General features: G+C 55.2%; 1 protein-coding gene across 1 annotated transcript in view; it reads right to left on the bottom strand.

Annotated features, from left to right (window-relative positions):
• KCNH4 (potassium voltage-gated channel subfamily H member 4) overlaps positions 1-13,144 on the bottom strand; it is a 26,830-nt gene extending 13,686 nt beyond the window's left edge. Inside the window, exons 1-9 of the mRNA XM_017856579.1 lie at positions 13,069-13,144; positions 11,004-11,237; positions 10,543-10,689; positions 10,312-10,439; positions 8,281-8,524; positions 7,800-7,957; positions 3,330-3,537; positions 1,648-1,842; positions 1,019-1,218 (exon numbers count right to left, since the gene is read on the bottom strand). Coding sequence (XP_017712068.1) covers positions 1,019-1,218; positions 1,648-1,842; positions 3,330-3,537; positions 7,800-7,957; positions 8,281-8,524; positions 10,312-10,439; positions 10,543-10,689; positions 11,004-11,237; positions 13,069-13,144 — 1,590 coding nt within the window. The remainder of the gene's footprint in view (positions 1-1,018; positions 1,219-1,647; positions 1,843-3,329; positions 3,538-7,799; positions 7,958-8,280; positions 8,525-10,311; positions 10,440-10,542; positions 10,690-11,003; positions 11,238-13,068) is intronic.
• Between the last annotated feature and the right edge of the window lie 816 nt (positions 13,145-13,960).

The raw sequence follows: 13,960 nt of genomic DNA, 5'->3' as shown, positions 1-13,960 counted from the left end.
TTTTTAATTTTAATTTTTATTTATTTATTTATTTATTTTTTGAGACAGAGTCTCGCTCTATCGCCCAGGCTGGAGTACAGTGGCCCGATCTTGGCTCACTGCAAGTTCAGCCTCCTGGGTTCACACCATTCTCCTACCTCAGCCTCCCGAGTAGCTGGGACTACAGGCGCCCGCCACCTCGCCCGGCTAATTTTTTGCATTTTTAGTAGAGACGGGATGGTCTCGATCTCTTGACCTCGTGATCTGCCCACCTCGGCCTCCCAAAGTGCTGGGATTACAGGCGTGAGCCACCACACCCGGCTATTTTTTATTTATATATATATTTTTTGAGACAGAGTCTCGCTCTGTCGCCCAGGCTGGAGTGCAGTAGTGCAATCTCGGCTTACTGCAAGCTCCGCCTCCCGGGTTCACACCATTCTCGTGCCTCAGCCTCCTGAGTAGCTGGGACTACAGGTGCACGCTGCCATGCCCAGCTAATTTTTTGTATTTTTAGTAGAGATGGGGTTTCACCATGTTAGCCAGGATGGCCTCGATCTCCTGACCTTGTGATCCGCCCGCCTGGGCCTCCCAAAGTGCTCGGATTACAGGTGTGAGCCACTGCGCCCGGCGCCTCCATTTTATTTTATTTTATTTTATTTTTTTGAGAGAGAGTCTAGCTCTGTCACCCAGGCTGGAGTGCACTGGCATGATCTTGGCTTACTGCAGCCTCTGCCTCCCTGGTTCAAGTGATTCTCGTGCCTCAGCCTCCCGAGTAGCTGGGATTACAGGCGTGCACCACCACAGCTGACTAATTTTCTTATTTTTAGCAGACAGGGTTTCACCATGTTGCCCAGGCTGGTCTTCAACTCCTGACCTCAAGTGACCCACCCGCCTCAGCCTCCCAAAATGCTGGGATTACAGGTGTAGCCGCCGCACTCAGCCTGCCTCCATTTTAAGCCAGAGGGGCAGCGACCCCTTCCCCACCCCACTGCAGGGCCACGCGGAGGGCGAGGGCAAGACGAGAGACCCTGCGCACTACCTCGTTGGCGTCGATGCCGCTGTTGACGGCCCACGTGGTCTGGAAGTATTCGAGCATGCGCTGCTTGAGCGGCCGCGGCAGGCGGTGCACACTGATGAAGTCTTTGAGGTCCTTCATGCGGCTGTGGTAGAGCGAGCGGCGCGAGTACATGCGCTGGATGATGGCTGTCACGTTCCCGAACACCACAGCGTGCATCAGGGCTGGAGCAGCAACAGCGGGCTGGTCAGGACCCGCCACCCCTCTGGCCACCTCCCCAGCTTCCAAACCCACCCTGTCCTGGCCAAGAGCCAGTGGGCTCCTGTGTGCCTACTAGGTGCCAGGCACTAGACTAGGGGTGGGGAATAGGGAGTGGTCCAGAGATGGGTAACACCCCATGCTCCTCTCAGGCCTCCCCATCATTAGGTCATGAACCTGGGTTTCCCATCCCTTTTGCAAGAGGCCACGCCTGGTTGTGGCATCCCCAGGGCCAGCACATAGTGGGCACTCAGGAAACGTCCATGAATGAATGCGTGACTGTCTGGACTTGGGTAGACACCTCGGGCAGATGCCTTGCCCTCTCTGGGCCTCAGTTTCCCCGTGCACGCTGGGCTTCGCAGGGCCCCACTGAGGCGTGGCAGGTCTGGCCTCACCGCCTATGAGCATCGTGCAGATGGAGAAGATCTTCTCGGCGTCGGTGTTGGCACACACGTTGCCAAAGCCTACGCTGGTAAGGCTGCTTAGAGTGAAGTACAGTGCCGCAATGTAGGCGCTGCGCCGCGATGGGCCGCCCACTGAGCCATTGACGTAGGGCACCTCCAGACGCTTGCCCAGCTCGTGCAACCAGCCTGCAGGGTGGACGGATGCAGGGAGCCCTGGCTGTGCCAGCGGTGGAGAACCAGGGTTCCCGGAGCCACCTGTGCTTGACCTTCGGCAAGTATTTATACACAGGTTGGCACAGGAACTGTGGGGAACGGTCTGGGCCTGTGCCTCCCCATGGTGCACTGGTTACAGTTGCAGTCCAAGGTCACCAACTCACTACACTGCTGACTGTTCAAAGGCTCTTGAAACTTTCTAATAGTTTATTGTGCACCTGCTGTATACAAAGTGTTGGGGAATTGACCCAGCCAAACACTCTCCCTGCCCTGGTGGAACCTATAGCCTGGAGGGAAAAGAGACATGACATAAATCATTACAGGTGGGGGGTGAGCTCCTGGAAGGAAACTATTGTATAGGGTGTGTTAGGAATCCTAATAGGTTAGGGAAAGCCAACCCATTGGCAGTTGGGGGGTTCTGGACATGGTGCCTGGAAGGCATGCTCCTTGGGACGTGGCATTTTGGTTGAGACACATGGAACCAAAGGAACATTGGTTCCAAGTGAGGCAGGGAACAGAAAATCCATCTAGGTGGAGAGGGAAGACAAAAGAGGGAGGATGCCAGAGAGGAAAACAACATGTTCCAGGCCCAGCATGAGAAAGCAGTATGTCCTGGGTCCAGGGGAGAGGCTGGTGTGACTGCGGCGCAGGGAGCATGGGAGAACGGGAAGGCAGGTGGGGAGAGAGGGGGCACAGGGCTGCCCAGGGTGTGCACTGAGTGTGGGCTTCATTTGGAGGGCAGTGGGAAGCCACTGAAGGAATCCCAGCAGGAGTGTGGCAGGTCAACGTTGAATCCTAGAACACCCATTTGGCTGTGGTGAGAAGGGTGGTTGTGGGAGGGATGAGAAGGGGATTGGGAGATCAACAGGGAGGTTATTGCACAGGCCTGGGTGAGAAAGGGAGGTGGAGTGGACTGGGAAGGGGCAGACAGGATGGAGAGAAAAGGTCAGATTCAAGGGACATTTGAAAGGTGGTATTGATATGGTGGGCTAGGTGTGGGGTGAAGGACTGGGAGGTGTCAGGCACCATGCCCAGGATCTGACAGGCCTTTCAGAGGGTTTGCAAGGGCCTGGGGCTGTCTCCTGGCCCATGGCTATGAAGCCTGGAGAAGGAGGGATTAATGGGGGCAAAGATGCCAAGCCCTTTCAGGGACTTTTCACGTGCTGCTCCTTCTGCCTGAAACACACCCCTCCACCATCAGTGTTTCCTGCATTGTACTTTGATCAGGATCACTGGTCTTGCTCCCCTGCTAAGCTGTGAGTTCCCCCGACTAGCCTCCCAAAACAGAGCCCTTGTCTGCAAATCAATATCCCCATGCTTGATCCAGAAATAGTTCAACGCATGTTTGTTGGATGGATAGAGGAATGTGGGATTAGGGGTGTGGGTACTGGTGGAGGCATCAGCTTGGGGATGGGACAGGTGGACAGGTGGTCTGTGAAAGTCTGGGGTCGGTGGCTCACCAATGTCCCAGAGCAGCGGGTCATTGGCCTCCATCTCCCGGCGCCCGATGACATACCAGATGCAGGCCATCCAGTGGGCAAGGAGCGCAAAGACCGACATGAGCAGCGTGAGCACCACAGCACTGCACTGAGAGTACCGCTCCAGCTTCTGCAGCAGCCGCAGGAGCCGCAGCAGCCGCACTGTCTTCAGCAGGTGCACCAGCGAGGTCTGCGGGAGGGTGGCGGGGGAGGCTGTCAGCAGGCACACATCCTCCGAGCCCTCAGAATCCCCTCCCAGGGCCTTCCCACCAGACACCCTGGAGCCAGCGGAGGCCGCAACAGGAAAGACATCCTTGCTGTCCTGAGAAAGTGGCCAGGGAATGCAGCAGGAAGGGAATAATAACAATAAAACAAACAGTGGCTAACGCTTAGTAATTATTTTCTTTTTTTTTCTTTTCTTTTCTTTTCTTTTTTTTTTTTTTTTGAGACAGAGTCTCACTCTGTAGCCAGGCTGGAGTGCAGTNATGCTTTGTCTGTTGGAGTAAGACTCATTAGGCACACCGTACATAGCGTGGTAGAAGGAAGATGGATATTGTGACATACAAACCTGAGTTTGAATTCTACCCTGGCCACTTCCTGCTGTGGCCCTTGGGGGAATCATTAACAGCTTCAGGTGTGTCGTTCATTTAAAAAGATACTATATTGCCTCCATGAGTATCTAAAAATGAAAACGATTTTTAAAGTATTATAATACAGGATTGTGGAAAGAGTTCAATGAGGTTAAAATGGCGGAGACTCCAAATTGTCTCCCAATATCTATTTCCCTTCTCTCTCCTTTTAATAACTCTACAGTTATAGGCTACATTTCTAGACTCCCTTGGAGTAAGACATGATCATGCCATTAGGATTCTGTTCAATAGAATGTGAACAGAATTATGTTTAAATTATCTGCAATTTATTTTTTTGTTGTTGTTTTTTTTTGTTTTTTTTTGAGACGGAGTCTTGCTCTGTCGCCCAGGCTGGAGTGCAGTGGCCGGATCTCAGCTCACTGCAAGCTCCGCCTCCCGGGTTTACGCCATTCGCCATTCTCCTGCCTCAGCCTCCCGAGTAGCTGGGACTACAGGCGCCAGCCAACTCGCCCGGCTAGCTTTTTGTATTTTTTAGTAGAGACGGGGTTTCACCGTGTTAGCCAGGATGGTCTCAAACTCCTGACCTCGTGATCCGCCCGTCTCGGCCTCCCAAAGTGCTGGGATTACAGGCTTGAGCCACCGCGCCCGGCCTAATTTTTGTATTTTTAGTAGAGATGGGGTTTCACTACGTTGGCCAGGATGGTCTCGATCTCCTGACCCCGTGATCCACCCACCTTGGCCTCCCAAAGTGCTGAGATTACAAGGGTGAGCCACTGTGCCTGGCCTTAGTAAGTACATTCTATGTGCTTAGCCAGGCACTGTGCTAAGCATTTGTAATCCTTATTTAACAATACACATACACACACACACACACACACACACAAATTATACCTTTAGTTCAATTATCATCATCATTCCCAATTTGCAGATGAATGAACTAAGGCTCAGAGAAGCTAATGACTTGTTCAAGGTCACAGACCAAGGACATGATAGAGCTGGCACTCAGGGTGGGCATCTGGGCTAACTGACACCACAGTCCACCTTGTGCTCTAGGGCCACGAAACACTGGGAGATGGCAGGGGAGCCAGCCCTGGTCAGAGTCAGGGGATAGGCAATGGTCTCTGCAGAGCCCCAGTAGCGACGGCAGCAATTGTGATGGGGACCACACTTCAAGACATGGAGAAGCATAGTGGAGTGGGGACAGGCAAGGACTTGAGGGCTGGGGGAGGTTTATGGACACTTCCTCTTGCGGATCAGCTGCAGATGAAGAGTCAAGCAGAAGAGTTGAGCGGGCAGGAGAGCAGGGACTGAGGGAGCCTGGGCTGTGCTAGGGGTTGATGGAGATAATGGTACCTAGTAAGTGTCCCATATTCACTAATATTACCCCAAGTACCATCTGCATTGTGGTTATCAATATTGATCAGCCCTTCAATCTTGGAGATGGGGAAGGCTTATCTTCTGGGTGGGAGCAGCATGGCAGCTAGGACTGGAAGCTCTGGGGCAGTGCCTGGGGAACTTGGAATGAAAGCCCCTCACTGCCCCTTCCTGGGCCTCCAGGAACAATTCCCATAGCCCTGGTCCTACACTGCTCCTGTACCATCTCGTGCAATTTTTCTCTAATTTTAGGTGAAGGAACTGGAAAGGAGGTGGCTCTGATTCCTCCACATGGACCCTCGCCAGGGTTTAATGCCTACCCCCAGCTCCCAGAGCACTTGACTGCAAGCTTGAGTTCTTCAGGGCTTCCCTCAGTCAACTGCCCTTGGGCCCCACCCTCTTGGGGATACTCCTCTCATTCTCTTTGGACTAGAATATCCAGGCCTGGCTCCTTCAAGTTTGCAGCTCTGCCAGTGCCTGCTCATCTTCTGTCTCCGCCCTACCTCTCTCTGGCCCCCAGTGGTATTCCTCATCTCATCAGACCATCCACTCAGGGGCCCTGGTTACCTGAGAAGCAAGGTGGTATGTTGGAAAAAATACTAGACTGGAAGTTTAGAGAACTGATTCTTTTTTTTTTTTGAGACGGAGTCTCTGTTGCCCAGGCTGGAGTCCAGCGGTGCGATCTCGGCTCACTGCAAGCTCCGCCTCCCGGGTTCATGCCATTCTCCTGTCTCAGCCTCCTGAGTAGTTGGGACTACAGGCACCCACCACCACACCCAGCTAATTTTTTGTATTTTTAATAGAGACGGGGTTTCACCATGTTAACCAGGATGGTCTCGATCCCTGACCTCGTGATCCGCCCGCCTCGGCCTCCCAAAGTGCTGGGATTACAGGCATGATCTACCGCGTCCGGCCAAGCTAGAGTGCAGTGGAGCGATCTTGGCTCACTGCAACTTCTGCCTCTGGGACTCAAGCGATTCTTATGCCTCAGCCTCCCAAGTGGCTGGGACTACAGGTACACGCCACCATACCCGGCTAATTTTTTGTGTTTTAGTAGAGACAGGGTTTCACCTGTTGCCCAGGGTGGAGAGACCTGGTTCTAATCTCCTGCCTGCCCCTGCTGGCTATGTGACCTTCAGCAAGTCACTGAACCTCTCTGAGCCTCTGTACCTACCTCTGAAAAAGGATAAGGATCTGCCCTGAAGGGTCCCCGTGGGGCTCCCATGTGATGATGTGTGAAAGAATGTAGTGAACTGTAACGTGCTCCCAAAGGGACCTGAGAGGAGGGGCAGGGGGCTCTCTGCAGTCTCCCACTCCCCAGCTGATGGTGCCTAGTGGGCATAGAGGGGTGGGCGCACTCCTGGGGAGGGGTGGGGAGATCTTCTCAGAATGGTCAGAGCCTCGAGGTAGACGTACACACATGCACGTGTGTGGGAGCGCGCACACACGTGTGCACAGCCAGGAAAGGAGGCCCACAGCCCGTTGGCGGCTAGTTAAATTCGGCTGCGTGTAGGTGGTTTCCTGCTATAGCTGAGTGCAGGGAGAGAGCACACAAGGAAACTGCTCCCCACTTCCCCACCCCACACCCAAGGGGGCCTGGGGACACAGGGTAGCACTGCCCCACCCTGGACTTGAGAAGACCTACTATCTGCTGGCTGGGGCTACAGATGACCACTCAGGGCACCTCCAGAGTGTTCCCAGGGAAGTGTGAGGACTCAGGTCCTGGCATTCTTTGCCTCTGAATTCACCCACAGCCTCTACCTTCTTGTCTAGGTTTACTATGCTCCCCCAAATGCTTGCTGTCCTCATCTCCTGCCAGCTAAATCCTACTCACCCTTTAAGGTCTAGCTATACTCCCGCCTCCCTCAGGAAACCTTCCCAGACCCCTCCAGCCTCTGCCCAGCAAGTACACTTTTGCTTCCCAGGTGCTGGCCAGACTTCAGATCATTTTAACACACACTCATGTTCCAGCCTGGAACTCCAAGGTCAGCCCAACCCCTCGGTAGCATACCCGGGCCCCGTCTTCCACCCCCATTCACCTCTTCTGTCCCTGCTGTGCTCTGCAGTATTCCTGCCCCCTCACCAGTTTAGCTGTTTAGAGGCTGAATCCTTGTTCCCTTTCCCCACAGTGGCTGTGCCCCACACAGTGCTTTGCAGACAGCTAAATGCTCATCAGTTGTTTGTTAAATAAAAAAGTGAAAAGTACCACTCATTTGGCATCAGACCAATGCCGCCTTGGTAGCCATAGTTAGCTTTTCATTTGTCTCAGCTTCCCTCAAAGATTGTGAGCTGAGCTCCCCAGGATCACAGACCCTCCGGGATCCTCCCGGTACCTAGCGCACGGCTGTGCCCAGAGCAGGTGCCTGATAAATATCTGCAGATGGATTGATGGGAAGGGGCATATCTGGGTTTGGGGTCAGTCCCTTCCTGGAGGATGCTGTGCTGAAGTTGGGAGGTTGGACTGGATGGTGGGATGGAGGTCACTCACCACGGTGATGTTGAAGACGTAAAGCAGGTCAAAGGGCAGAGCAGCAATAAGGTCGACGAAGAACCAGGTGGCCAGGTAGTGGAGGCCAATGGAACGAGGAGCAGAGATTACCTGGCCGGACTGGGACACATAGGTGGTGCGGAAGTTCAGGATGATATCTGGGGGTGCAAGAGGCTATTACTGGGGGGCCTTGGCCAAGAGGTCAAGAAACCAAAAAAGCTGGGAACAAGCTTTGGAGACCCAGACTGGAGGAGGAGGCAGGCATGGAGAGATGGATTGGGCTTCTGGCTGGTCCTTAGGGAAGATAGGTCACAAGGCTGAAGGCTGCAGGAAGCAGGACACATGGGCCATTGGGACTTAAAGATGCAGGAAGTGAGGGGCTCTGAATGCCTGGGTCATGCGGGCCCCAGGAGTGGGTGAGGCTTGGCCAAGTGGATTCCCCCAGCCAACCCGCCAGGGTGGGTGAGGCAGAGGCTCTGACCCAGGATGAAGAGCATCTCCACGGCGATGTCGCTGACAAGGGTGTGTCGCGAAGTGATGGGGGTGTCATCGTCACCCGAGAAACAGACGTTGTAGGGGACGGTGACCGCAACGTAGAAGGTAGCAAGGAGGATAAGGCCGTCCCAGATGGCCTTGGGGACGCTGTAGTGGAGGAGGAGGCAGCGAGACCCCCCCACGGAGGCCACCTTGTACTCGGGCACTGATGGCTTTGGCTCAAACACGTTCTAAGGGGAGAGGGGTGGCGGTTGGGGACACTTGAGGGAAAGAGGAGCCAAGATGGCGGGTGGGAAAGGCAGGGGATGGGGAAAGGGGACAGGTGGACACTGCAAAGGCACTTTCGACCATGAATGAAAGGAGATAGAAGGCCAGGAGAGGGGCACAGAGGCTGACACCTGACAATCTCTTCTCCTGCCAAATACTTCCCAGGCCCCCTCCTTTCTTTTTTTTTTTTTTCTGAGATGGGGTCTTGCTCTTTGCCCAGGTTGGAGTGCAGTGGCGCAATCTCGGCTCACTGCAACCTCTGCCTCCTAGGTTCAAGCAATTCTCCTGCCACAGCCTCCTGAATAGCTGGGACTACAGGAGCATGCCACCACACCTGACTACTTTTTGTATTTTTAGTAGAGACAGGTTTTCGCCATGTTGGCCAGGCTGGTCTCAAACTCCTGATCTCAGGTGATCCACCCACCTCAGCCTCCCAAAGTGCTAGGATTACAGGCGTGAGCCACTGTGCCCGGCCCCAGGCCCCTGTTTGAACCAATCATGGCTTGTCAGGGGTATTTATAAGGCTTGACACTCACCCAACTTGATTTTAAACTTTTTAAGTTTAGGGACAAGGTCTCCCTCTGTGCCCAGGCTGGAGTGCAGTGGTACCATCATAACTTACTGCAGCCTTAAACTCCTGGGCTCAAGCGATCCTCCTGCCTCAGGCTCCAGAGTAGCTGGGACCACAGGTATGTACTACCATACCTAGATACTTTTTTTTTTTTTTTTTTTGAGACAATTTCACTCTTGTTGCCCAGGCTGGAGTGCAATGGCGTGATCTTGGCTCACCGCAGCCTCTGGCTCCCAGGTCCAAGTGATTCTCCTGCCTCAGCCTTCCGAGTAGCTGGGATTACAAGCATGTGCCACCACACCCGGCTAACTTTGTATTTTTAGTAGAGATGGGGTTTCTCCATGTTGGTCAGGCTGGTCTTGAACTCCTGACCTCAGGTGATCTGACTGCCTCAGCCTCCCAAAGTGCTGGGATTACAGGCGTCAGCCACTGCGCCTGGCCTCCAGATAATTTTTAATTATTTTTTTTTTAGAGAAGGAGTCTCACTATGTTGTCCAGGCTGGTCTAGAACTCCTGGCCTCAAGCAATCCTCCTGCCTTGGCCTCCCAAAGTGCTGGGATTACAGGCATGAGCCACTGTGCCTGGCCCAACACTCATCCTACTTGAGAAGAAGACTATGACAAATCGGCACATGCCCTAGCTTGAGGGATCACAAACTTCTCCCTTAAGTTCCTCTTGGATTCTGGAGGCCCAGTGGGGGCTGGGCATATCCCAGCAGGGAGCAGAGGCTGGCATAGCCCACCGCATTCCCTGTATCCCTAACAGAGGGTTGGGGACTCAATCCCCTGGGTTGGTCAGGGTCCTAGGAGGTGGTACACAGGTCTAGATGCCAGGCCTGCAATGAGGGCTTTCTCCCTAGAACTATAGCAGCTTGCGATTTCACCACCCATGGTATAACCCTATCATCCCCGGGCAGGTGAGGTCATTGCTGCTGGAGCAATGTGACATCATCAGAGCAAAGTAATGTCAATCACCTAAGAGAGTGAGGGAGTGAGGGATAGAAGGATATGAGGGGAGGATATAGGATGGAGCAGAGAGTAGTGTTTGGGAAATGGGTGGGCAGAGGAGCAAGCCAAGGAGGGACACCAGACAAACAGGGAAGCAGGGAGACAGTGGCAGGGGTGCCTCAGAATCAAGGCTGGAGGACTTGGGAGATGTTGGGTTGGGGGTGGGACTCACATTATTGGCCTTCATGCCTCCCTGGCCCCGGCGGCCAAAGTGGCTGGTCAGTCGGTGTAGGACAGTACGGCTCCGTCTTCTGGCAGACCGAAATTTCCAGGTGGCTCCCCTTCTACCAAGGGAGTTTTCTGTTGGGAAGAAAGGTGCAGAGATATGTTGGGGTACATCCCATGTGGCTGGGTAGGCGAGGGCTTCTGACCATTCACATTGCCCATCCAGACTTGCCGTTACCATGATTACTGTCCCTGCGGCCTCCTTGGGGGCCAAGTCCTGGGCTTCCACTCTGAGTGATATCCTTGAAGGAAAAGAGGAACAGCACGACCTCCCCCATCTCATTCTTGATGGGCATCATGTCCAGGAGGCACCAAAAGGCCGAGCCTGTAGGCATCGAGAGAGGGAGGGAGGAGTATGGGCAGCCCCGTGGCATGCCTTTCTCCTCATCCCCCTCATCCTCCTATACATAGTTAAGAGCTTGGCAAAGCAAGAGCAGAAAGGAACCTCAGAGATTCTGTCAGCCGTCTCCTTCATCTTTCAGATAGGGGAACCCAGGACCAGAGAGGTCAGGGATACGCGCCGTCACAGTCAGCTTGTGGCAGTGTGGGGACAAGCACTCAGACTCCTACTGTGCCCAGTGCCCTCTGGATAAGGCTAGAGGCCTAGGCAGGGCTGCAGGGTGGGGTGGGCCCCCTCACCATCCTTGCGGTAGAAACAGATTTCAGCGCGGTGCTCCTGGTGGCCCTCCAGGGCTTTGTGCAGACGCTGCAGGGCTGGCTCACTGGTCTCTGGGCCATAGAGGAAACGGCAGCTGCAGGTCTTCTGCATGACTTCGGTGCGACCGTAGCCTGTGAGCTCGCAGAAGCCGTCTGAGCAGTAGACGATGGGAAAGCCCCGTGGGCCCTGTGCGTTGGCTAGCAGGAAGTTGCTGTCTGTGGGAAGAAGAGGTCAAGGTCAGGTCAAGGCTGGGAGGCGACCTAGCTTCCAGGTGGACAGCACCTCCCTTAAGTTGGGGTTAGAAGTCACAGAGCCAGAAGCTTCCCAGGTTTCCATGTTGCTCCTGACCCCACTTTGGGATATTCTGAATTGAGAATAGGAAAAGATAGAGCAAAGAAATAAGAACTTAAGACAGGACTTAAGCAGGGTCTAACGGGGAGTTGGAGAAGGACCCCAGGAGGTCATGCCATCCATCCCCCTGCCTTCCAACTGGTGAGCGGTCACTGTAGAAGGCAGCATAGCGTGGTGAGTAAGAGCCTGGGCTCCTGCAACCCTCCACTGCCACTTACTGACTGTATGACTTTGGGCAAGTTGATGACCTCTTCTGTGCCTGAGCTTTCTTTATTTGCAAAGTTGGGTATAATAGGCCTTCCTCACATGGTCGTTGTGAGAGTTACATGAGCTAACTTGGGGAGAACAAGTCCTAGCACATAGTAAGTGCTACGCTGAGAAGGTGAAATTGTTCCCCCACATTCGCTTGGCTTTCTTCCTATTACAGAGTAAGCAGGGCAGAGATTCTGATGACACCACACCTATTTTATTGATAGGAAACCAAAAGGCAGAGGTTATCCAAACTCACAGATCTCCTTAGTGTGGGGGCAGACGGTGATGAGTGGTGTCCTCTTTCCCTGCCTTCCAGGAAAGGTCCACTTTTTAGCATTCTTGTAGCTGCTTTCGGGGGATCTGCCCCAGTGCTCAAATTCTAACGGGAGAGGGCATTGAGCATATAGCTCCAGCACCCTCCAGCAGCAGAAACCGAGCTGTCTTCCTTCAGCTCAATTGGGGGGAGGCCAGGGGTCTCCTGTGGGCCATTCAGGGACAGAGACTCAGCTAAGAGGTGGGGCCTGTGACACAACCAGTCCTGGTGCTCTAGGAGGGATGACTGTCTGGGGGCAGGGAGGCTAATGGGGACACTGAAGGTGCCTGGGAGGCACTGGGCTCTGGGCACAGCCTCCTTCTTCCATCCCAGGGCCTGTTGCCCCGGTGATGGGCGCTATGGAAACAAGGGGGGAGGAAGCGGGTAGGGCCCCGCGGCTCAGTTTCCGCCCTCGGGTACCGCTCCCTCACCCTCCAGATCCCGGCCAGGGTTCCCGAGGGAATGGCAGGGTTGGGGGGGGGAGGGCGGGGAATCTCTGGGCTCCAGAGTGGGAAGAGGGAATGGCGGGAGAAGAGGCGGGGAAAGGAGTGATGCGGCTGTCCAAGGTGCTGAACCTGAAACCCAAGCTGCGTTGGGCGAGCCGGGAGTTCCTACCATCGCACAGACCGCTCCCCTCCTCCTGTCTCACCCACCTTAAGACACTGACGCCCCACGACTTGGGGCCGCGCTACCTCAATCCAAACTAGGTCCTGCTGAAGTCTGATCTTTTCTCCTTTTTTTCTGGAGACAGTGGGAGCTGGAGTCCCCAGAACGCCCGGCCACTTTGTCCCACTTCTGTGTCTCGGATACCCCCATACACGCCCCCAGCACAGCTCTGCCCGAGAGTGGGCGGCTCCCAAGGCCCCTCCTCCGCTCTGCCGCACAAAGAGCCTCTTCTGCCTCTAGTCACACCCCCTAACCTTGGACCCCGTGCTCTCGGCCCTTTCCCCTCCTCCCCTCGGAGGGCACTCCCTGCCCTGTTCCTGCACCGCGGCTTTGGGAGTTCTTAGACCCTCAACTCCATTCTTTCCCCTAGCCTCGGGTCTCACCACGTCCAGGAGACCCGAGACGGCCTCGAAGAGGCTTGGCCCCCAGCTTGAACCCCAAGCCCCGACCTCCGTCCCACTCACGCGTTCCGTCAAAACGGGTGGCGATGGTGTCCAGGAAGGTGTTTTGCGGGGCCAGCAACCCCTTCATGACCGGCATGGCCCCGTGGCGTGGGTTCAAGGCGCGGCGCTGGGTAGCTTTCAGCGCGGCCGGGCCGGAGGGGGCGCGCTGCTGGAGGGGCCGGGGCGCCCCATGCGCCCGCCTGCCTCCTCCCCTCCCTCTTACTGCCGCTGCCGCTGTGGCCGCCTCTGCTCCGAACCCCGTCGTAGCTCTCGGCTCCGCTCAGCGCCGCTTCGGTACCCCCCCGCCACCTCCCCACGGGCCAGGTTCTTCCCCTCGGGTTCGGCCCGCACCCGCCACGTGGCCCCACACGGGGAGGGGCCGCTAGCGACACCCGCACCCCTCTGGGCAGCCCTCCTCCCAGAGGGGAGCGGCCCACGCGTGTCTCTCGGGGAGAGAATTCGGGGCACGCCCACCGGGAGGGGAGGCCTGAAATGATGGGCGGGTCTTGCATAACAGACACGCCCTCTTCCAGGTGGCCACGCCCCCACACGTGGTTCCCTGGCTGCTCCCTGTGGCTCCACCTCGCGGGTTTTCCCGCGCGCGGTCCACGCTGGGCTGGTGTCTGGTTCACAGTGCCGCCTGCTGGAGTTGAGATATTTCGCAGCACCCCCAGGCCAGTAGCTCCAGTGTGAGATAGCAAGGGTTAAGAGGCTAGTTTGCTGGTAGAGAATGGATGATAAGAAGGCTTGAAACCCCAACTCTAGAAAGCAGCACTAACTCTTGCCTCCTTCCTCAGTTTTCCCAAGACACCCTGGCGAACTCTGCCTACTGAGCACACAGCATGGTGGAATGAAAAGAGCTTTGGAGTCCACCAGGTAGAGTCCCAGCTCTAGCCACTAATCGTTTGATAGC

The sequence above is a fragment of the Rhinopithecus bieti genome, unplaced genomic scaffold (genome assembly GCF_001698545.2).
Source record: "Rhinopithecus bieti isolate Rb0 unplaced genomic scaffold, ASM169854v2 scaffold_44695, whole genome shotgun sequence".
NCBI lineage: Eukaryota > Metazoa > Chordata > Mammalia > Primates > Cercopithecidae > Rhinopithecus > Rhinopithecus bieti.
This window is presented reverse-complemented; position numbering and strand designations above follow the sequence as displayed.